The sequence below is a fragment of the Tenrec ecaudatus genome, chromosome 7, assembly GCF_050624435.1.
Source record: "Tenrec ecaudatus isolate mTenEca1 chromosome 7, mTenEca1.hap1, whole genome shotgun sequence".
Classification (NCBI taxonomy): Eukaryota; Metazoa; Chordata; class Mammalia; order Afrosoricida; family Tenrecidae; genus Tenrec; species Tenrec ecaudatus.
Window position 1 is genome coordinate 13,378,690 of NC_134536.1, and position 24,599 is coordinate 13,403,288.

The 24,599-nt window shown below is 52.3% G+C and overlaps 1 protein-coding gene across 3 annotated transcripts in view; it reads left to right on the top strand.

The window, feature by feature from the left end:
• The first annotated feature begins 912 nt into the window (after nt 1-912).
• CNKSR3 (CNKSR family member 3) overlaps nt 913-24,599 on the top strand; it is a 103,987-nt gene continuing 80,300 nt past the window's right edge. For all 3 annotated transcript variants that reach the window (XM_075554348.1, XM_075554351.1, XM_075554350.1), the window contains exon 1: nt 913-1,412. In XM_075554348.1, coding sequence (XP_075410463.1) covers nt 1,361-1,412 — 52 coding nt within the window. In that variant the 5' untranslated portion in view covers nt 913-1,360. The remainder of the gene's footprint in view (nt 1,413-24,599) is intronic.

The window sequence follows — 24,599 nt, forward strand, 5'->3', positions numbered from 1 at the left end:
TAGGTTCTGCCGTCAAGGGGTTAACGGTTTCCTAAGGGTAGGGGTAAATAAATAACCATAATTGAAAGTGGGAAATATTAAATGTCAAAAGATAGGCGCTGAGAGGAGGTCAAGTTCACTTGGCGGGGGAGGGGAGTCAGGAAAGGCTTGAGGGAGGAGCAGCAGATGCCCCTGAGGTCCCGTTACCTCTGACTTCATGCAGCGTTTTGTGGACGTGGGCTGCGCCAGGGTCAGTGGATGGAGTCCAAACTCACTGCCATCGAGTTGAGCGACACACCAGGAGAGGGTAGAGCTGGCCTTGTGGGTTTCGAGTGTGGCTCTTTACAGGGGTGGAAGTCCTCATCTTTCTTCCACGGAGTGGCTGATGGTTTCGAACTGCTGGCCTTGGAGGTTAGCAGCCCAATGCAGAACCATATGCCACCAGTGCTCCTTCCAGTTGAGATTCCACTAAATGATGTTAAATGCGACCAGCTCCTCAGGAGTCACCTTGGGGGTGGGGGTGTGTGGGAAAATACCTTGGAGTAACGTGATAAAGAAGCAAATTCCAGATCACCCTTTCCTTCCAAATAAAGGGTTGGGGGTGAGTGAGTGGGGCTTCAAAACGTTTGCGGAAAAATAGAATTGAAAGGTCATGGAATTTTCCCTCAACTTGTGTGAAGGCCTCCCCTGGTGCGAGCAAAACGACTTTGCTTTCAGAAGTTTGCAAGGAGTGGGGCAGCGCCTTCGGTTGCGGCCTCTCAGGATGGGGCTGAGCCCCGCGCGCCCCCGCCCCGCCCCCGCAGGCCGCGCTGGCTTCCCGGGAGCGCGCGGCGGGCAGGCTTCCCAGGGGGCGCGCGCGCGGCGGGAGGAGGAGCCAGCGTCGGCCCCGCCCCCGGACGCCGCCCCGCCCCTTCTCAGTTGGTCCCTGCGCCCCAAGCGGATCCTGCTCCCCGAGCGCGCTCGTCCTCCCGCCCAGCAGTCCGGAGCGCAGCGCCCGCGGAGGCCGGCTGGGACGCTCGGGACGCGGGCGCACGTGGCCGCGCGGAAGGGCGGCCGAGGAAGTGACCGCGGTGCCGTGCGGAGGGCGGAAGGGTCTGGGGTCGCCGCCCTCGGGAGCCGCAGCGGTGCCCGGGCTCCGGGAGGCGCGGAGCGGGAGGAGGAGCGCCGTAGCTGGCCGGTGGCAGCTGGAGGAGGGGCCGCGGAGCTGCCCAGTGCGTGGGTCGCGAGCCGCTCGGGGATGACCCACTGATCGCGCCATGCAACCTTAACGGAGGGCTCCGTTGCGGGGACCGGCCGGGGACGCGCCCTCCCAGGAAGGCGCGGGGCGCACGCTTCTGGACTTTCCGCGGACACTTAGCCCAGCGGGGCGCAGCCGTGTACCATGGAGCCCGTGACCAAGTGGAGCCCCAAACAAGTCGTGGACTGGACCCGAGGTGAGGGCTCCGGAGCCGGGGAGGGAACTACCAACTTCTTCGCGTGGCCTGTGAATCCCCACTCTCACCAGCCGCTCCTGTTGCTTTTGGGGTCCAGATTGGGGCAAGGCGAGGGAGTCTCCTCCTGAAATCCGGGAGCGGGGGTGGCCTTGCTCAGGAGAGCTGGGGGTGGGGTGGGGATGCTGGCTAAGGCGTCCCCCCTCGCCCTGTGCCCCAGCTCCTGGCACGGAGGCACAAGGCGCCTTTGTGCGGGTGCCTCCCGCCGGCCCTCGTAAATGTGCGGGCTGCCGGGAGCCAGGGGCCGGCGGGCCAGGCGGTGGACAGGTAAGGACGCCAGCGGCCCGCGGAGCCTTGCTGTTTGGGTTGGAGCAGGCGAGAGGGCTGCACGGGCGCCAGCGCTGTGGCGCTGGCACGGGTGGGAAACCGCGAGCCGGGACTCCCCCGGAGCCGGCAGCTTCAGCTCCGGAGAAAGTGTCAGTGTCCCTGGCAGGAGCGGCCGTCTTAGGCCACACTTAAGACCTGGGACGGAGAACTTGATCTGTTTTGAGCTACAGTTTTGGGGGTGGGCGGGCTAGAAGATTGGACACTTCGCTGCTGCCTCGCCTGCTTTTTAGCATCGCCCAAGAATTTGAGGGGAATGGTGAGAGAGGCCCCAGCCAGCGTCTTTGCGCTCTTTTAGAAGAGTACAAAAGTGCACCCAACCCGTAGATTTTCATGGGCTTCCCCGCAATTCAACATCTCTCTGTTTCAAGTTACTCTTTTTTCTTCCCTTCCTTTCTTCTATCTGCTCTTCTAGGTGAGGAATGGTGCCTTCCTCAGTAATAATAACTAGATTGTGTAGCGCTTTACTCTTTGCTAAGCGCTCTGTTTCGCTATTGCTCTTGGTCATCACAGTAAGCCTGTGAGGTAGGTAACGCTGGTAAGATCAGGTCATCTTCAAACGCACGCACCCATGGCCACCACACAGTGCGAATGCTTCATCTCCACATGCCATTTCCATGGGCCACATCGGATGGGGTGGGGTGGCCAGTGGGCATCATGGCCAGATGGCCAGAGCCCCTGGGAGATGGAAGGGTAGAACGCTGTTCTGATAAGAGGTTTGTGTGGCCACCCCAATTTGTGGGCTCTCACTAAGGAAGACTGAAGAAGAAAAAAAAACCCAAACCTGTAAATTGATGTTAGCATTGCGTGGGCACAGAGCCCCCTGTGTCCTCCGTGGGGGAGAGGGTGTTCTGTAAACACCCACAGAAATGTGCGGTCTCCCCACCCTCCAGAATATAAAAACAAACTCACTGCCATTGAGTCAGTGCCGACTCATAGCGACCCTATAGGGGGGGTTTCTGAGACTGGAACACTTCATTGGAGTAGAAAGTACCACTGCTGATGGTTTTGAACTGCTGTCCTTGCAATTAGCAGCCCAATTTGTAACCCCTACACCACCAGGGCTCCCTGCCAAATGTCCCCCACATAGAAGCTTCCCTGCCATGTCAGACAGTGATTCATTGGACTTGCTCGTGCAAAGAGGCAACTTATAGGACTGATAGATTTTCAGTAGTTTGGGGTCTCTAGAGAGGTCCTCAGGGAGCCCTGGTGGTGCTATGGGTCAGGCACTGGGCTCTCACCACAAGGTCACTGGTTCAGACCCTGCCTGGGAGAGAGATGAGGCTGCACAAAGAACTATTGCTTCCTAAAGTCTAGATGGGGTCGCCGTGCTTCGGAATCAACCTGATGGCCCTGGGTTTGGTTTTTTGGGTGATAGAATGATCCTGAAAGGAACCCGGGTGGCCCAGTGGGCACATTTTGGGTTCAAACCAAATGGTCATTGGTTCAAACTCACAGTGACTCTGGGGGATCGATATGTGGCCGTCTGCTTCTCTAAATCCTACAACCTTGGAAACCCCGTGGGGCACTTCCACATGGCCCCGTGATGCCACCGTGAGTCAGAGTGGAAGGTAACGGGGATTTTGTGAGTCCCACTGGAACCCTGGTGGGGCATTGCCAAAGTACTCAGCCACTAAGCAAGGTCATGTGTGAGGTCACCAGGACCCTTCAGTGACGGCAGAGCAGTCCTGGCCTCCAAGCAGCTGGTAACTCACCCTATGTGACCCACCGTTGAGCCCTTGGGGTGTCGCCAGTGAGAAACTAGAGGAGTTGTCAGTCTCCATGATACGCTAGGGTTTAGGACTTGTAGAAACAAGAATACCATAGCTTTATAATTTTTTTATATGTGACATGTTGAAGTGATAGTATTTTGGGATCAAGTGATAGTATTTTGGGACCTAACGGGTTAACCAAAATATATATTACTAGAAGCTGTTTTACCGGTTTATTTTTACCTTTTTAATTGTGGCTAGAAAATGCAGAACTACATCTGTGGATCCCGTTTGTGGCAACAAACCAATTACTGTGGGGTTGGTCCCCATGGTAGGGACCCTGGAGGACCGAGTACAGCTGCCCCATAGGGTTTCACAGAATGAGACTCCACGTCCATCTCTTTGCGGAGCAGCAGCAGGGTTCAAACTGCCAACCTCACCATTGACAGCCGCGCATTTAATGCAGCTGATACGGATTCTCTTGGTAGTGCTGCTCCAGAGGAAAACTAAGAACCCAACCAAACCCACTGCCACTGAGTTGATGGCAACTAACTAATGGTGACCCTAAAAGAAAGACACAGCAGAACTGCACCTTAGGCTTTTCGCGACTGCTAATCTTCCTGGAAGCAGACAGCCTCATCTTTGTCCTGAGGAGCGACTGGTGTCTTTGAACAGCCAGCTGTGCAGTCAGCAGCCCAACACTTAACCTGCCATACGCCCGGGCTGTAGAGTGACGAGAGAGTTAAATCCTCTCACCCTGGCTTTCCGGAGCCCCTGCGGGCAGCCTGCTTGATAATGGACCAGGGAAGATGGGAACAGACGCACAGTCAGATTATGGAGCGAGATCTTCACGCCCTGAAGACTTGTATCATCACTGGTGGCGGCGGCTGCTTTTTTCCAGTTCCTTTTGGGATTGGGAGAGAAGTGTCAATTCACATCCTGTTATGCTTCTTTCGCATCTGAGAGGAAGAGCAGATTAAAACGTGTTTCTGGCCTCCAGTTGCCTTGACGTGTATGCTTGCTTGAGATTGTTTTCATCTTGGAATGTTTCTGAGCGCCTCCCGGGTGCGGTGCCTTGTGGTCCGGTGCCCCAGCGGTGGGTGCCGATTAGGTTACATACCTGTGGCGAATGCTTGGCACCTTTCGACCAAACGCTGTGCCCTTTTGGACTCAAGCGCAGCCTCACAGAATGACCTGGATACTCTCTGTGGTAGAGACCAAACGAGAAAATGCCCAAGTGTGTGGTGGCCAGGAGGCTGTGTCTGCCTACAATACGGGACATGATGCGTCACTGGGATATTTCATAGCGATGATGTAAAAGTGTTGATTTGAAAAACAAACAGACCTTCGTTTAGGAACATGTGTTTGCTTTCAGGACTATTTTTAGCTGCTTCTGCTAACCTCACTACCCAGCCCCATTTTATAAATACTTCCTACCGATAAGCAGCTCTTCATGTAGGCTCTGCTGCTCTTGGGGTTGCATGAGGCTGGGGCTGGTGACTGAAGGCAACTGTACCTCTGAAACTGTCAACCTGCCGGAAATCCACAGCTTGGTTTCATAGCACTGCTATTAGAAGCGGGCGCGAGGACCCATGTCTGCATCTTAACAACGCATGACTTCTTCTGGCTCTTAGCATTCGTTGCTTTCGACACTGGCACCACAGTAGTGATGCTGCTTGACTGTTAGCACCGTGCCCGACGCTGTCTTTGGTCATGGTTAGTAGTAGTTCTTGGGTACTGTCAGGTTGGTGCTGCCTCAAAGCCACCAGAACGAAACACTGTCCGGTCCTGTATGGTCTTCACAGTGGTTTCGTTTGAGCCCCTTGTTGTGGCCACTGGGTCAGTTATCTCTCTCTTTGTGGCTCTTCCTCGTTTCACTGTCCTTCAAGGTGACCGCGAGCCTGATGTCTTTTTTCCGAGGACTGATCTCTCTTGCTAACATGTCCAAAGTAGGCGGGATGAAGCCTCACCACTCCTGCGTTCTGGCTTTGCTTCTTCCAAGAGAGGTTTGTTTGTTCTTCTGGCTGTCCCAGCCTCTTTCACTCTCCTTCCCCATCACCCCAGTTCAAAGGCAGCAGTTCTTCTCAGACCTTCCTCATTCACGGTCCATCTTCGCAGAGGGCTAGGGCAGCAGATTTGCCCAGTGCAGTACGTTGTTTGCTTTTGACTGCTGCTTCCGCGAGCATGGATTGCGAATCCAAACAAGACGAAATCTGCCACCGCCTTGCTCTTGGTGTAGTGGCGCTTCTTTTGCAGTGGAGGAAACCGAGGCACAGAGAGGTTAAGGACTATGGTTAGTGTCTCATGGCTGGGAAGTAGGCCAGAGGGGGTTGAGGGTTGATCCTCCATCCTCTCGAGAGGCACTTCCTAAGGCATGTTCCACATGGCCACCACATCCGTGCTTGGGCATTCATAATTTTCGTGGGTGAGTCATGACTGTATGTGGCTGGTGGGGACACATCCAGTTGGTATGCTTTATTCTATAAGGCGGGTGTGAGGAAAGGTATTTATAAATCAAATAAATTCATAGCTCCTGGCTCCGTGCACGTGGAATAACTCCTTAAAGCTTTTGCAAAGCAAATGATCGTTCACAGCAGGTATCAGGTCAAGAGTTGGTTCGGCTGCACAGAACAGAAAACCCAGCTGACAGTGAGTTTACCAAATGGAGGTTCGATTTGTGCTTTGGGAGAGAAGTCGAGCATCTGCAACCCAGGGCTGTGTGAGGCGGTGTGGAGCCATCACGAGGCTGGCTCCTCCCATTCCTGTTTGATGGTTCTCCCCCCTGGTGGCTCATCTCTATGGCAAGATCTCAGTGCCTCAGTACGAGTGGCAGCCCTGTGTCGGTGTTATGTCGCTCTTCCAAGAGGGAGAAAGGAGGCCTGTGGGAACAAAAGAGCAGTGGCAACAATACCTTGTTCCTGAACGAACTTGTCCAGAAGCTCCGTCCTGTGGCCTCGCTCATGTCCTAGTTGCCAGAACCGTCATGTGAGCCCCCCATGCTGGAAGGGTGGCTGGCCACTGTCATGTCTGGTTTTTTTTTTTTTAATTGCATATTTTGTAGCCTTGAGCAAAACTGGAGCTTATCCATTAAGGAAGGAAAAGAGATCGGTAGACAGTCAGCAGTGTCTGCCACGAGGTTACAGGTGCACTTGTTTTCATAGAAAGAGCCCTGGTGGTGTCGTTGGTTATGTCTTGGGCTGCTAACTGTAAGGTCAGTAGCTCGAGACCACCTGCCATTCATTCCCGGAGGAGAAAGATGAAGCTTTCTGCTCCTATGAGGATTTATATTCTCAGACATTCATGGGAGCAGATCCTCCCTATCCTGTAGGGTCACTCAGAGTTGGAATCGACTTGATGGCGGTGAATATTTTTGTTTGTTTGGTTGGTTCTCATCGATGGGTTCTCTTAGCAGGACAAACATCACCACTCCCACTTATGTCCAACACAGGCTCCAGCCCTGATTTAAGATACACTGGGGTGTCTTCACTCCTGTTAGGTTTTCTTCAGGTGGGACCCCAGTTTTACCTGAGAGCTTGGTCCCTACACTGGCTTTCAACATCAGTGTACTTGTACAAAGCAGCAGCCACCCCACTCTGCTTCTGCTCTCAGTTAGGGCCTGAGCAGGGCTTACTGAGCGGATGGACGCTTTGTCCTGGTCGACCACCATTTTGCCCGTGGTCATTGAGCAGCCTGGGGTGGGTAGGGTCTGAATGGTGTGTGCTTGAATGACCTTGGCTTTAAAACAAATCCTCACTTCCAGAACAATACTCCCTCGTTGGCCAGATCCGGACACTGCAGACATGTGTAATGTACCCCATCATCTGCTGAGAAGAAAGTGGGGTGGGGTGCATGAGTGCAACCGCAGTGATCACCTACCCTCGGTTACCTGCCTCCACACCTGACTTCCACCCTTTGGTCTGGGAGAGGCTGGGTTACCAGGCGATCTAAAGGGTCTTGGTACAACATAATCCAGCGCTGTGTGCCCCTCCCTCCTATAGACTCAGCCTGTTACCTACTGGGAGCAGGGCAGCCCCTCCTTAATTCCAGATCCACTCTCTGCTTTTCCATGTAGCCTCAAGGATTGCTGAACCATACCTGTTGGCTCCCCATCTGGCCGGAGACCAAGCCCGCCTTCCCTTAATCCACCCCAATCCTGGTTCCATTCTGTCTTCTGAATGCCGAGCATGGACATTGCTTTATCGTAAAATGTAGCCATGCGTTTACCAGGGCACTTACTCCTTGGAGGAAACTTTTAAGTTTTTTATGTAGACAACCACATACCCTCTGAGGTGTTCCTACCACGACTGGTCCATATTAAAGATGAAGAGACTGACGCCGAGGTAAATGCTTTGCCTGCGGTCACAGCTTTGTACGTGGCGATGCTCTTCGGCGCCCACGTACCCTGCATTTGTGCTGTGCTCCTCCCTGCTCTCCCATGGGGGTGATGAGAGAAGGGCCGGAGTCTGACCTTGGTTTGAATTCCAAGGTCTGTCCCGCTGCTGTGTGATCTTTCTTGCGAGCACGCAATAAATGACTACTCCTTGTTTTATTGCTTCCCCTCCTATTTTATCCTAAGCTCCAGGACATAAATTATTCCCTCTGAACTGTCAGGTCTTTCCTAATGGGGAAGCCTCCCATTCTGCCGCCCCCGTCCACCTGGGAGAGATTCCCTTCTATCGCCAACCAGCCAGATCATCCCAGGTCAAGGATTGCCAAGGGCGCAGGAAGATTCTTGGTGGTGGTGGTTGTGTACCCTTGGGTGGATCCCCATTCCTAGAGAGCCCCGTGGGATGGAGTGGAACTGCCCTCTGGGTGTCTAAGACTGCCATCTCTGCAGAGGTAGGGCACCACGTCTTTCCCTCCTGCCATCCCCGGGCGGCCTGGAGCCACCAACTTAGGGGTTAGTGGCAGGCTGTTCAGCCACTGTGTCATTATTGCTGCTTGCCAACCTCGTACCCCTTCTTTGGGTCAAAATATGGAGCATACAGTCTCTCAGTTGTCTTCTTAACCATGGTTGGATTCCCTGAGTGTGGCCCTGGCCTGGGCTCTTGTTCTCCATTACTGACTCCTCCCTCATCTGGGAATTGTTGTCGTGCGTACACTCAGGCCCACCCCTGCTCTGCGGGATGGGAATCTGTAGGCTACCAGGTGCTGGCCCTGCACCTGACGGTCCGAGGAGGGCTGGCTGCTTTACGCACGTCTTTTAGTAGGTCCGCCCGGAAGGACAGGCCTTCCTTGTTGTGCTTCAGCTCGAGAATGATGCCGCTTGGTGGGCGCGACCCCCACTCGGCCCTCCTTGATGGCCGAAACAACAGGCTGCAGGGGTGTGCACCACCCAGCCACAGCATCGGGCAGCTCCTAGCAAACCAATGGAGCCTTTGCCCCTGAGATTTCGTTACCTCCTTGGAGATTTTGGAGAGTTCTTTTCACACACCTGTGTTTTGGTTTTGTGCAAGACCAGCAGCGAGGAAGAGGCAGAGGTGTCTCCAGTGACTCTGCGGTAGAAGCATGTTTTTGGGATCCCTGGCTGGACTTGGGAGGAAGCACAGGACATCCGTCCAGACCCCCGGCGCACCCGGCACTGTGCTGATCTGGGGGCAGAGATTCGGTGCGGATGAGAATGTTTCCTCATGGCATGGAGGGGGTAAATAAGCCAGTGGGGGGGACTGTGCAAAGGCCAAGGTGTCCCCATCCTATGTCACGTGGAGGGTAGGCGGGGGCATCTTTGTGCCTGGGCCTCGTCTACAAGAGCCCCTGTTGGGTTCCCGTCACTGCACAGAGTGACGAGGGCCTCTGCCGGGCCACTGCGCTCTCCCACTGCCTGTGTTTCCGACCACCAATCCTGCCTGAGGCGTTCCCTCTGGCCCTGGGTGTTCCTGTCTTCATCTCGTGGTGAACTGGCCAGAACTGCTTCCCCTTTGACCCTTGCTTCTCGCTCTCCCTGAGGCTCTCCTCACCTAGCCCAGTGAGCCAGGCGAGTCTGACGCACTGCGTCCTGCGGAGCACAGTCATGCTGGCTTTGAGGCAGGGTGGGTCGCTGTCCGGTTGAGGGGAACCCGAGGGCTCTGGAAGCTAAATGAAGTGTCCAAGGTCAACAGACTGGGGCCTGGGAGCAGACGGTAGGCCTGGCTTCTTTGTGGTCTGTCCAGGGCCTGGTCCCTCCCCTGGCCAAAGTGTGGACCTTCTTGTTCTCTCCTAATCAAGAGTGTTGATAAGGGGAGACTTCAAGGAGCTTTTGACCTTGTGCTTTCTGCGTATACACTCAACACATTTCATTTCAACACCCCGCTCCTCCAAGGTGCATTAATACTAAAGTGAAACCCTAAATCCTAGACCATGACCTATTATTAAGTAGGGCACCGAATGCCAATTATTTATCTCCAACTGTACGTTGGAGATCGTATCTGTTCAGAATGAAACTCAGCCATGGAATGAATTTGTTCTTTTCCACCCTTCTAGCCTAGTGTTTACTTGTCTTTGGAGTGCCATTTTCACACGACACAATTAACATGTCTATTTGGTATCGTGATATTTATGCACAAGCATGTACCATGCATCCATGCATCTTTGCATTCTCTTCCTTGAACAATGTCTGCCCTTTTCACGGGCCTGTTTAATCCCTGCCTTTGAGTCTGCGCAGCTGATGTCAGGGCTTTGATAGGGAATGTGAGGCAGCTCCAATGAAAGATAAGCAGGCCTGGGGCCATATTAGAACTGGGCGCATTTCTGGGCCCGAAGCAAACTGGAGCTGAAAGCTGGGGCAGGCTGTTTGAATCTTCTCCAAGCCAGCCCCAGTTTTCTCATCTGTAGAATGGGATGGCTCCGGGGTGGAGAACAATCAGGACACTAGTTGCAGTTAGAAGTAAAAGAGACACAGAGGAAAGCTCTCTGTGTGACGAATTCATGGTGCCCAGGTGCCCACACACTTAGCAAACCCAGCACAACCCCGTAGGACCGAGGGGACCTGTCTCAAAAGGTTTCTAAGGCTGTCGTCTTGCAGCAGCCAGAGGTGGTGGCTGGAGATGAGTTAGATGGACAGAGGCTGGGTCACCTGGGGCCTCGTAAGCCATGGGCAGGAGTGTGCACATTGATTTCCTAGCTGTGACGGGAATCGGGAATGACACTTGAGCCGATGGTGTGTGTTCGAAAGCTGGCTCTGGATTCGGGGGCAGTAATGAACTCCAGGGGTCCAGTTGGAAGACCCCGTGGTATTCTGGTGGTGATGGTATCTCGGACGAAGGTGTTGATGGATCCAGAACTCGTGGACACAAGTTCTGGGCACAGTCGGTTCCCTGATGTCCTCAAAGTCTGAGCGTTTTAAGCTTACCTTTGAAAGTGGGCTGTCTGTCTGTCTGTCTGTCCTCCCTCTCTTTCTTTTACCAGCTTAAAAAGGAGCCCCATGGTGTGGTGGAGAGAACCTTTGGTTGCTACCCCGAAGCAGGGTGGTTTGACCTCCTCAGATATTCTTGGGAGAAAGGCCCGGTGATGTGAAGTTTACAGCTGAGGGAGCATAGGAAATGGGCCGTTTTCCTGTGCCCAACGGGGTCAGCTTTGTGAGTCAGAGCTGGCCGGGTGGCTGAGGTTTCGGGTTGGTTTCCCAGGGTCAGAGAGGTCCTGGGCCGCCTCCTGGCCACGCGCCCTGGTCACTGGGAGGTGAGCGCCCAGGGTCTTCTGGCCTCCACGTGCTCTCTGAGACATTGTCCCCCCCCCCCCCCCCCCCCCCCCCGGGCCAGCGGCTGCAAATCACAGGCTCTGAAGCTGCACATTTGTCTGTGAATGGGGGTTTTTGTGAATGCGGACTTAGCCTGGTTTGTTTTCTTTGACATCAAGTGGCTGATTGAATCGGTCTTTTAACCTGGGATCAGGAGGGCAGAGGCGGCCTTGTTTATTAGCACAAAGGTGCAGAGTAGCCGATGGTGAGAATTTTTTAAAAAGCTTTGTTTTGAAAACATAGTCAATATTGGTGTCCACAGAGCCGGCAGAGAGATTTCCGATTTAAAATACTTGGCCCCGCTGGGAGACTGCCCTCATTTTTGCTTTAGAGCAGAGGCGCTGCCACGTTTTCAGTTGATAGACAGTGTTTCGGGGGCTTTGCATCAGGTAAGACCTGAACCTGTTTGAACACAGCTCCTCAGTTCTAGCTGGAGGAATGCGCAGCAGTGGTGGATAGGCGGCAGTAGACTCACCTTTATCTCGCCACACCCACCCCGCAAAACCCCAACAACCCTGCTGCTTGTAGACTCCGCTCAGACTCATGGCCGCCCTGCAGGATAGACAAGGAACAGCTTCCCCCCATCTTTAGAGAAGCCGGCTCCCACCAACTGGCTGACCTTTCTTTCAGTTCGCAGGTGAGTCCTTTCACCATGGTGCCAACAAGGTTTCGCACTCAGCTTCTGCCCCCACCCTGCTGTCACCTTTTTAAGGAGAACATCTGTCAGCCCTATTCGAGGACCCCCCTCCCCCCCACGTGTCATCTATCAGAGACAGCAGGGCCACGTGGTAACCTGAGTCATGCTTTCCTGAGGAAAATCTTCCGAGTGAAAGGAAATGTTGCATTTCCTTATTTTCAGAGGGGAAGTTGGGTGCTTTGCACTGGGTGGTGGTTGGTGGGAATTTGGTGTGTGTGTGTGTGCGTGTGTGTGTCTCCATCCTCCATTGAGTAGCCTATTAGGCTCTGAGAGCAATTTCCTATTGCAGTGTCTGAAAGAGAGGCCCAAATATTAGCTGGCGTAGGAGCTTTGAAATGGAGTCAGACCACTGCCAGGTGTCGGGTGGCCCAGCCTTCTTGTTTCCTGTTAAATTACCAGCACCATCTTAGCGTGGCTTCCCACGGGCGTCTCCATTGAACCCCGAGTAGATGACACCCCGAGAGCAGCATCTGTGAGCACGCCTCCATCGGCCCCAAAGCCCCAGGTTGTACGTGGTGGGTATTTGAAAGACCGTCCTGTAGCTGGAGATTCTTCACGTGTCTCTGCACAGAGGAGCCTTGACCAGACCAGAGACGGGCTGGCTGTGCGCCATCAGGCCTGGGACTGAGCCCTTGTGTGCATTTGACGGTTGGGTTGGGGAGGAGCCCTCATGGTGGAATAGCTGAGTGCCAGGCGGGGAACCGAAAGGTTGGCGGTTCGACCCTGTCCAGCAGCCCTGCCTCCCTAAAGCTCTCCTTCCAATTCCATGAGACAGTTTGCTTCTGGCACCTGGGCGCTCTGTGCCTCAGCAGCACCCAACAAGAACAGCAGCGACGCTGGCTCAGCCTCCGGGACTTCTGCAACCGAATTGTCAAGACTTTCTCACCCAGGCACATTCATTGGGTGCCTCCCAACAAATTGTCACCAGCGTTCTTGAATTTCCTTTCTCAGCGCTGCGGGGGCATGGATATGTACATTGGAGCCCCCTATGGGAACCTGCGTTCAGCAAGTGCCGCAGGTGTTTCTGCCGCTGGCGGCCTGAGTTTGAGACGCCCTGGACCTTACCACTAACAGGAAGCCAAGGAGAGAGATGAGCTAAGTCAGATCCAGTGCACAACCCTCTGCACAGCTGGTTTTAAGCCAGGGCCTCACAAGGGATTAGGAAGGAGAGCTCGCCGTGGTGCCCACACAGTGAAGTGGACAGGAACGCACCTGGTCCCGGGCAGGGGGAGGCAGGGCTGTTACCCCCTGACGCTTCGCCAGCTGGCCCACCCCACAGAGAGGGAGGGCCCTTTCTTCTTGTCCCTCTGTGACTGTGCAGCCCAGGAAAACACGGAGGGGCTGCTTCAGGGGCCCAGAGGGACTTGTTGAGGTTTTGTGTGCACTTCTCAGAGCTTGGAATGGAGGAGGAGTGTATATCTCCCCTCCCGCACCAAGTGCTCCGTTTTCAGAAGGAGGACGTTTCTCTGTCATCATGGCACTTGTGAGCAGCTGCATCTGGCATAAGGCCACGAGAGTCCAGAATTGTGTGTGTGTGTGGGATGGGGTGAACATGGAAGATTGAGGCTTGCAAACCCAAAGGGCTTCTAAAACTAAATCTTTATGGGAGCAGACTGCCTCACATTTCTCCCTCTGTGAGTGGCTGGTGGGTTTGAACCTATGACCTTGTGGTTAGCAGCTCAGGGCCTATCCCACGGCACCATCAGAGCTCGCTCAGGGGTCACAGACTCAGATCCTTGTAGGGGCTCCCCCAAAACTCACTGCCGCTGAGTCCATTCCAACACTGAGCAGCCCTATAGGGCAGGGAAGAACTGCTTCTGTGTATATCCAAGACTATGGATGGGAGTGGAAAGCCTCCTCTTTTCTCCTGTGACGTGGCTGGTGGTTTTGAACTGCTGACCTGTGGTTAGCAGCCCAACTAGTAACCCTTACACCACTAGGGCTAGGCCCACAAAACCAGAAGTGGAAAGGTTGAGAGGTGTGAGGTAAGGGGAGTAGTAGGGACGGGGGGCAAACCCAAAGGCGTGCTTACTGCTCGGTTTCTGCTGAGTGGCTCCTAGTTCTCCTGACGTCAGTCTTTCTGTTGTGGTTTTCAAATTGAGCTGGAAATTTAGATTTCTATGTGAGGTTTTCCAGTTTTTAGAAAACTGCCCCACAGCAAAACAAGCAAACCCAATACACTCGCTGCTGTGGGGTCGATTCTGACTCACAACAAAGTCTATTTTGGGGCAATTTGCGATGATTACTGAGGACAGCTATTTGGTTGACCTTTGTTGGAAGTGCGGGTGCTGTTGCCATTATGTGTCATTGAATTGCTTCCAATTCATGGGGACCCCTGTGCACAACAGAATGAAACACCACCATCTTCCCAATTGTTCTTATGTCTGAGCCATTGTTGAAACCGTGTACGAGTCTACCTCCTGAAGGGTCTCTTTTTCATTGCGCCTCTGCTTTACCAAGCGCGATGCTCTTCTCCAGGGACTGTCCAAAGTATAGAAGATCAAGTCTTGCCAACTTTGCCTCTAAGGAGCACCCTGGCCACACTTCTTCCAAAACAGAATCTATTAGTTACCTATAATTTCATTTTGCTTACCAACCAATTCTAATACTGGTAAAATTCTTGTGTGTCATTCCATGCTGGTCTTGCTAGGCCAGGACTACCGATGTCCAGATGGACCCAGTGGACGGCTGAGCTCTCACTCTGGAGGGTAAGACAGGAACTTGGTTTATCCTAGTTGAGTTGGTTTTATGTATGATTTAAAGGAGGGTGTGCTTTCCAAATGCTGTGCTGGTCTGTGGGGTCCAGTTGGAATCCCTCTGCTGTCGGTTTCCTCAGGGGTCTATCTGTCCTCATAGGGCCTGGACTGAAGAACAATGAACAAGCCACACATTGGCTCCAGTGCTTCAGCTTCAAAATTTAGTAGTAGTTGTTGTTCTTGCTAGCTGCTGTCAGGTCAGTTCCAATTCATAGCGAGTGGCCTTTCGTACAAAGAACAAAGCACAGCCTGGTCCTGTGTCAGCCTTCTGGTCTTTGCTGTGTTTGAACCCAGGGTTGCGGACACGCGTCAGTCCATCTTGTTATGGTCTTCCTCTTTTTGTCGACCCTCTCTGCTTTGCCAAGCATGATGCTCTTCTGTAGGGATCGGTCCTTCCTCATCATGTATCCAAAGTTAGCTGGACCAGGTCTCGCCATTCTCTCTCCTAGAGAGCCTTCTGGCTGTACTTCTTCCAAGACAGAATTGCTTGGTCTGGCAGTTCCCAGTATTTTCAACATTCTTTGCCAATGTTCTAATTCAAACGGGTGAGTTCTTTGGATGGTCTTCGTTATTCAGCGTTCAGCTTTTGCAAACATTTAAGGAGATTGGAAACACCGTGGCTTGGGTCAAGCGCACCTTCGTCCTAGAAGTGGCATCTTTGCTTTTTAAAGTATGAAACACGTGGCAGGTTTGCCTAGTGCAGTACAATCATTTGATGTCTTGACAGCTGTCTTCCTGATTGTCGATTCTGAATGCAAGTACAATGAGATCCTGGACCCTATCAGTCTTCCCCCCCATTTATTACGATGTTGCTTCTTGGCTCAGTTGTGAGGATTTTTGTTTTCTCCATGGTGAGGCCTAATCCTAAACTGAAGGCTGTAGTCTTTGACCTTCATCAGTAAGAATGTCAAGTCCTCTTTACTTCCAGGCCAGCAAGGTGTGTGCTTTGGCTTTCTGATTCCAGGTCTTCACATGTTCCATTATGCTCGTATTTCTTTGATAGCCAGTCTTTGAAATCTTCTGTTCAGCTCTTCACGTCATCATCTCCCGTTCGACATCGTGCCAAAATACAACCTGCAAAGATAACGGAATATTTCACACTTTTGCTAGATCTGTTGGCTTCGTCAGTATACAGATTGCGTGCGTGCGCACACTCAGGCCACACACACACATCCCTCTCTTGATACACATATGTGAGTATACATGTTGAATTCATTATCGGTGATCTTTGTTTAACCTTCAGTAGGATTTTATCTCAACCAGGAATTCCATCTATTTCAAAACCAAACAAGAAAGTGGAGTTTTGAGCACCAATCACTGTGGCATGTTTGGGCTGGAAAGGGGTGTTCAAACCTGGCAGCTGCTGCGCCCATAAAGATACGACCTTGGACATTCTTTGAGGAAGGTCCACGCTGCCCCCTATGGTTGCCTGCAATCCACAGAAAAACTATTGGTGGTGACTCTTAGGCCCACTCGAATCTGGGAGCCCTGCATTGAAACGGTGCAAGGAGCTGGAGCAGAGGCCCTAGTGCGAGGGGAGAGGTGGAATGCATCGTGGTTCAGGGGCCGCTGTTCGACTCGGCTGCACGGCAGTCCCGGGCATCGCGTGTTGACTCAGGAAGTGGTGTTGAGAGTGAGCATACCTTATAAGCGGTGTGTGTTGTTGCCAAATCAGCTCTCGTGGATCCAGCCACCTCGCTGCCCCTTTCCCTCGTTTGCATTGCCCCTGTGACATCTAATCTCAAAAGTGGCCCTCGTTTGTAGGTGAGGCTCTGCATGATCCAGATACTGAAGGAAACCCAGCACTCCTCTCTTCTGGCTGCCCTAGATGGTTGTATGAGAACAGGGGTGTAAGTAGCATGCAGCCTGGCACGTGGAATGTGTGAAAATAGGATCATGCCAGCTGAGATGCAGGCCTTGGAACGTTGTGTGAAGTGATGTGGTCCACACGATCATAAGACCCACCATGATCTCTGCAGGTGGGGGGCTGAGCCCTCGCATGAGGGCTGGGGTCCTGTGGGACAGCGTGCCAGCAGGGACATGAGGAAGCCGGGTGGATCAAGGCACAGAGCACCTTGGCGTGATCCCAAAGCCTTGCCCAGTGCTTGCCGAGACAAGCAGTTCTGGAAGACACACTGGCTTGCCTGCTCTGCATATGGGTGAGCTGGTTACCTGTGGCCGGTGCCTCGGGATGGGCTGCCACAGCGGGCCCGTGGGTGGAAGGAGCAATGAGAAGTGAGTCAGGGGTGTGGAGGGTCCGTCTTTCCATCCATCGTTGACCCGCCACACCCTTCAAAGGAAACCTGATTTCCTCTGTGATTCCTCTCTAGTACAGTTACCAGATACTTAATAGGATCAGCTAGATTAACAGCGGCTCTCAACCTTCCTAATGCTGCGACCCTTTCACACAGCTCCTCGTGGTGGTGACCCCACAACCATAACATTATTTTTGTTGCTACTTCATCATTGTCATTTTGCTACTGTGATGAATCGGGTGACTCCTGGGAAAGGGTCCTTCGACTCCCAAAGGGGTCATGACCCACAGGTTGAGAACCCCTGGGCCAGAACACAATTGAGATTTTGTCTTGTCATACCTTCCTTCCTTGGAGCTCTTCACTGCTGGCATTTTCATTAGACGTGAGATGTTGTTTTGTGTGGATTTTGAACACTAGCCTCATTTACTTGATGGCGTACAATGTTGCTTCTCTCTCGTGTTCATTCTGCCTCCGGAGATGGAGTTGGAGAAGAAGCACAATGTCACGGGCACACGGCAGGGTCCCCACAGCTCCAGCTCTGTGCCCCCTCAGCCTGGTCATGCCTCGTTCACTGCCATTTCTTCCCAGGCTGGTAAAGGCGGCCGTTGACCGCACATTCCTTCAACCAGGGCGGAGGGAGTGTCTGCGACATGCCAGCCACTGCTGTGAGCAGAGAAGACAGAGGGGAATGAAGGAGGCAGTGGTGCCTTTCTGAGGTAGACACTCTAGTGAGGCATCTACTCGTTGACTCAAGTCTCTTTCAACTCCCGGCCAGCCCGTGCGGTGCCACCGTTGAGCTGCGCACCAGAGGCGTTTCCGTGTCAGAGTGCTCGGAAGCCGGTCAGCAGGCCTGCCTTCTGAGGCGCCTCTGTGGGGACTTGAACCTCCAGCCCTTTGGTTAGCAGCTGACTGCATTACGCTATGCACCACCCCAGGACTTCTGGGGGTGGTGGTGGTGGCGATCTTCATGTGGCTTCGCATCTTGTTTCTTCCACTCCCCTTGCTAGCTTGTGTTTAATCTCCTTTGTGCCCCATAGTGCCATGGTGGCCTAATGGTTACGAGTTGGGCTGCTAACTGCAACGTCGGAAACCCCCAGCTGCTCCATGGGAGAAAGATGGGGCTCGCTATTTACGCAAAGAGTTAGGGTCCACGGTAACTCACAGGGGTAGTTCTATCCTGCCCTGTAGGGTCGCTGTGAGGTGGCCTGGCCTTGCGGGCAGTGAGTTTGGTTTGGTTTTGGACCCCAGAGGAGATTGACTCAAGAGAGACGTCACCCTCAGGTTACGCCTTGGTAACCTGACAAAGACAATGCTTTTCCAAATGGGATTGTTCCCACAGGCACACAGATGAGGATTAACAGTATGTATTTTTGATACAATTCAATCCATCAGAGAGCGCACGCCTGCGAGCAGATGTCCTCCTACGGGTTCCGTGGCTGTAGCGCGGTGAGGACAGGGGCTGGCCAAGGAAACCTGTTCAGAATAAACAGACCATGAAGGATGATGGTTGCTGGCACCAGGTGGCCTGGCTCTGGGTGTGCTGAAGCGCCACTTGCGTTTCTGAGGGCTCGGATGTCAGGTTGAGAGGATCCACCTGGCACTTGTTAGCTGAGGAGTTGGAGATGTAGAGGGGCTCCCTGCTAAGGGGTGGAGTGTGACAGCAGCTGGTTAAGATCTCCCAGCTCAGAAGAGAGGACATCTGGACCATCCAGGTGTTTTGGAGAATGAGCAGCCAGCAAAGGTTGCTGAGTGTCAGGTAGGAGGGGAAGGAAGAGCAGGTGGTGCCCTGAGGCACCTGAAGAAAGTGTGTCCAGGAGAAGGGAGGCGTCAGCTGGGTCAAGGACTCCCTGAGGTCAGCAGATGAGGACTGCGGAGACTTGGCCCTTTGTAGGTCACCGGTGAACTTGACAGGCTGGTAGAATAAGTCTAGTGAACGATGGGGTCAGAGGGACAGGACATAGGTTCCTGAGACTTATCCGAAATGGACCCAGTGTCTTTTTCTCTTCAGTGTGACTTCATCTTATTTTAATTCTTTGACACATTCTGGTCGATTTTCAGATGATCTGATACTGAATCACTTGGGTCACTGACCCGGGTGGCAGTACACTGTTGATGACAGAATCCTCTATTTTAATCTGAAGAAGCCACTCACTTTATGACTGACTGAGTACTCGTGACTTCTGCAGGGAAGCGTTATTCCTCGGAAAGGTTTCCGCTCCACGTATTGCCACGTGCTTTTGGCTGTGCACATTTAGAAGTGAGAGTAAGCGGTTCGGTGTTGTTCGATGTTGTTCCCTGTCTTACCCATTTGGTTGCAAAGATCTGTTATGAAGAACCCCCAGACCTGGCCGGTGAGTCACCTTCACGTGGTGTGTGATGGCTCCGAAATATTCAGAAGGCCATAAAATCAAGGGAAGGAATGTCCATTCCAGCTCCCTAAGGGGCCCTGGTGGTGTGACAGTTAAGCTCGGGCCAGGAACGCAGGTTGGCTGCTTGAACCCCTCCAGGCAGCAGGACCTGGTGATCTGCTTCTCCAGAAGATTGCCGTCTGGAAAATGCGGTGGGGGCGGTTCTGCTTCACTACGAGTCGCAAGACATTTACAGGCATGCCATAGGTGGAAGGCGTTTGCCTGATGAGATCGGGTCAAAGGAAGGAGCCCGTTAGCCTTGAAGAGCATGCAGGAAAACATTTATGGAGCACCTGCCATTTGTGAGCGTCTCTTGTAGGTGCAGGGAAGAGGATAGGCCAGCCCTTTGCTTCAAAGACACCTTCACTCAGCTGGTAGAGTCAACAGGCCACCCCCGGAGCTCCCCGAGGGGCTCTAAAATAGATGTGCAGGTGCAATAGCAGGGAAGGCTTCCCGGAGGAAGTGACAGCCGAATCGAGATCTGTAGGATGAACAGGACTAGCGGGATAATGTTGCAGGCAGAATATCAAAAGTACCTTTTAGGGCTCAAATAGAAAGTAAGTGTTTAGAAAACGATGATGGCAACATATGTACAAATACGCTTGATACACTCGATGTATGGATTGTTACAAGAGCTGTAAGAGCCCCAATAAAGTGATTTTAAAAAGAAAAATAAAATATTAGTAATAATAATTCATTTTTATAAGTGCCTTTTTAGGATCCCGACCTTCCCACTCCCTCTCTTAGAAAAAGTCTCCTTAATTTTCAGAGCTGACGGCTGGGTGGGTCTTGGATTCAATGGAGCCAGCAGATCCACTTGGAAGCCACTCTTTTGATCTGATCTCGTTTTGAAGCCACCAGAATGAGACCAATGCAAGTATCTTACTGACAGGACTTGCTGGGAGCCATCTACTGCAGAGATAACCCCTGAAGGGTAAATCCCTGCCGAGAGGAAGCGGAGCCCCAATAGAAGTGGTTTCTGGCTGACCCTCAACCATGTAAACTATACATGCAAACATAACTATTTTGAAATTTCTTACACATTATCATTTGCTTTAGAATTATGGCAAGCTTTTTTTTTTTTTTTTGTCTCGGTGGCATAACTGCTTCTACAGAAAACAAGTCAATCCACTGTCGGGGACCCTGAGTCTCCAAGGGAGAGAGCAGGGAAGAGGAGCCATGCAAAAATTAACTTGAATTTCATCAGTCTGCATTCCCTTTGATCTGTGAAACGTCAAACTGATGGGAATTCTCACGGGAGGAAGCATAAAAGCCCTGACATCCCTTCATTGATCCCACTAGGATAAGCGGCTCGAGATGTCTTGGTCGCCATGCTAAAGGATGTCACTGTTTACAGAGAGCCCTCATCATGGGTCCAGGCCACAAACTCATAGTAACCCCGTGAACTTCAGAGTAGAAATGAGCCCCTGGGGTTTTCCGTGGCCCATGTTTTGGAAGTGAATAGCCAGGCTTTTCTCATGAGTTACCTTTTTGCTCCCAGGTGAGAGGCTTAACCATTTGTACCACCCACAGGTGTCTTTGAAGCATGCTAAATCAATCTCTCTCTTCTCTCTCTCTCTCTCTCTCTCTTACACACACACACACACACACACACACACACACTAAATCAATCTCTCTCTCTTCTCTCTCTTACACACACACACACACACACACACACACAAAATCAATCTCTCTCTCTTCTCTCTCTCTCTTACACACACACACACACACACACACAAACATAATCAATCTCTCTCTACACACACATACACACACACACACACACACACACACACACACTCTCTGCAATACTGTAGGACAGGATGGAACTGTCCCTGTGGGCATCTAAGACTAACTCTTTATGGGACTAGAAAGCGTTGCCTTTCTCCCAGAGAGAGCTACTGGTGGTTTCCAACTGCTGACCTTGCAGTTAGCAGCCCAATGTCTAACCACTATGCCACAAAGACCAAGACACTCCTCATACACTGGCTTGAGTTAAGGAAGAGTCAGAGTTTGGTTTGCCAGGTGGTGGGGGAGGGGAGAGAAGGGAGGTACTGGCAGAGACGGAGGCTGAGACAGGCAGAGGGGTTTCCACCTGGAGCCGTGGGTGTTTTGTGCGTTATCTATCACCTGAGATCTGCTGATTAATAATTCATCATTGTTTCTCATTCGGCATATAATGTGGTCTTTATTCGGTGTTACAATGTGATCTTCAGAGTCGATTCAACAGCAACAATGCCAGTGGGTCTGTGTTCTGAGACGGCTCACTGTGGGCTCAACAGAGACTAGTATTTGTGGGAGCTGGTTCTCCAGACGGGTCAGAGATGCCAGGGAGACCACCACACCCTGGAGAGAGAAGGGGTCAGGGGCAGCAGAGCCCAGTGTGCCCTGCGCTGCCCCTGCACCATTTAGCGCGAGGCACTTGTTCTTCAGCCCTGGGAACGCGTCCTCTGAACGTTTCAGACCCAGATGAATCATGCACTTGCTCGACAAGCTCCCGCAGCCACGTGGGTACCCATATTTCCAGGCTCGAACTCTGCAAGAACACACAAGTTACACTGAAAATGATGGGGCCCGCTGATGGCTGGGGACGCACACACTGGGGACACACACACACACACACACACACACACACACACACACTTTTGAAGGGTGGAGCTGCGTGTCTCTGGCTTCCCATTGTCCTCTGGTTGGTGTGGGTGGTGGTTAACATGCTCGGATCACTCCTGGTTAAACATCACTCAGCCCTGGGAAAGTTTCCCTTTCAGACATTGCAACATTGTAATCCAGCGGAGTGTGGTTTCAGAAATAATTTAGGGACTTAAATGCTTTTTTTCATACTGTTTACGACACCCGCCCCTGGTTGTCCTTCTAGTCCCCTTCCCTCCCCCACCCCCTGTGGTTTCTGTGATGACGGTCCCTTTGGGGAGAGGGGCAGTTCCTTTAAGCACTACATAGTTTAGGGATTTGAAATGTTTGCAGCTTGCTTCTGCTTGCATCAGTGAATTTGTTTCACATCCTGATGGGGATGTCTTCCTCTCTCCCCATCCCCACCCCCCAATGTATATTGCAATAATAATAATAACAAGTAATAATTTATTGAGATTACACTCACCTGGGTCCCTTTGTCATATTTCCCGATTTTAAGACGAAGCTTTATCGTGGCAGTTTGTAATACGTGAGCCCCGCCGGCGGAGTTCCATTTCCTAACGCTTCAGTCAGGTGACCCACTGAGAAAAGGAACGTTTCCTAATGAGGCCCAAGAAAAGCCACCAAACCAAACCCACTGAGGATTTCCACCAGAGGTCAGGGAGGCCGGGTCTAAGAGCAGCCCATCGTGGCCGAACTTCCTGTTGTTGGGACGTGCTGCCCAGTGGACTCGGACCCAAGGACCCTTGCGGGGCAGCGCGTGTAGAACTGGCACCAGTTCTTCCGAGGTTGCCAGCTCCCAGCAAGCTGCTGCTGGCAGCTTCAGCCCTCACCTTTCCGTTGACCCGGGCACCACACCTTCCCAGAAGTGACAAATGAGGTGGAATCAGTCATTGAAAACGATCTAATTGTCATCAGAACAACTGGAGGAGGTTCTTTGGGTTAAGGCAGGTCTCATTCCCACTGTCACCAAGCATGTTGCTGCTGTTAACCGCCAGTAAGCAGCTTGCCCGAGACCAGGCTGCCGGTCCACATGGACCCCCTTGCCCTTCTTCTCCACTGTGCCCGACCGCTGCGCCCGTGGCTCTTCCAGGGTGCTGGCAAGCTGACGCGGTGCTGCTCTGAGGCATCGAGAATGGAGCTGGTGATTTTTCACTTCACACAGTTACCCTTATCTTTCTCTTTTTAAATGCAGTACTCTCCTCTCCTCCAAATCAGATGGGAGCATTACTGTTTGCACTCAGGTGGCCATGGTGGGGGCTGTGTGATCAAAAACAGGCTCCCCGGAGTTTAAAAAATAACCCCAAAAGGCTCTGTTAACCCTTGCTAAGCAGCCCTGGTGGCCTAGTGGTTTCCCGTGGGGCCAGCAGTTCAGAACCACCAGCAGCTTCCTGGGGAAAATGGAGATTTTTCTGCTCTCATGAAAGTTGCCGACTTGGAAATCCCACCCTGTCGCCGTGCGTCAGAATTGACGCCGTGGCGGTGAGTTTGAATCAGGGAGTCAAGCCAAACCTGAACATGGTCGCCAACTAAGTTGGTGTCGGCTTCCAGAACCAGGGCCGACTCTGGGACAGCCGCTGTGAGCGAAGGGACCCAGAGCACAGGAACGAGCTTACAGCCTGCAGTGTTCATCTCGTAAGAGCTTTGCCAAGAAGAGAAAATGTATTCACGTATTTTCATGTTCTTTCTCTCCCGCCTCTCGGTTACAGTGGTATGAATGATGTGTGTGTGTGTGCGCGTGCCTTTGGTGGGGGGCAGGTCCTTATTCAGACCCGTGGGGCAGCTTGCTAAAGTGTAGCTTTTGATTGAGTCTAGCTGGGTTGGGAACAGCAGTGAAGCCCTGGTTTGAATTCTTGCCCTCTTGTTTGGAGGCCGTGGCCAGTGCACTGGGGCTCACGTGCTCCAGCTGTTAACTGAAAGGTTAGTGGTTCGCGTCTCCCTAGAGCTGCCTTGGGGGAAAGGCTTGGTGATATACTCCCCGGAAAACCAGCCATTGAACATCCTATGGGGCACTGTTGTACACCGACACCATCAGGGGTCATGGGTTCACTCCACTAGATAGGTGACTTTGAACAAGTTACTTAACATTGTATAGGCAACTCGCCTAGCTGTACCTTTGAGATCCTGGTGTTACTACACTTCCGGTATTTACATTGAAGGCGAAATGAGACAAAGCACATCCCACTGTAACCAGTAGGTTAAACGTGATTAATGAACTGTTAGCTGCTCTCTTAGTTGCAGAGATTAAGGGGATAGTGTGGGGAAAATGTCACGTTTCCAATGAAAAAGTTTCAGCATCAGATTAAACAAGTTGCTCCACCTCGTGTGAGTGGTGAGCTACAAATCCGCAAGAAGAATCGTGTAATAGAGAAAAAGGTCTGACTCATGTTTGTGGGCATGGGTTGTTATAAAGTCTCATTGATGAGATAAGGTGTCAATTATACCCCTTACACTTTTAAGATGTGGAGGGCTGATACCACGATCGCTTAATTCCACTAGCAAGGTTTTGAGGCTTGGCAGCTGCTAATGATTTTCAGCACGCTGTCAAATGGCAGAGCCCTGGTGGGGTAGTGGTTACAAGTTGGGCTGCTAGCCCTAGGGTCAGCAGTTCGAAATTA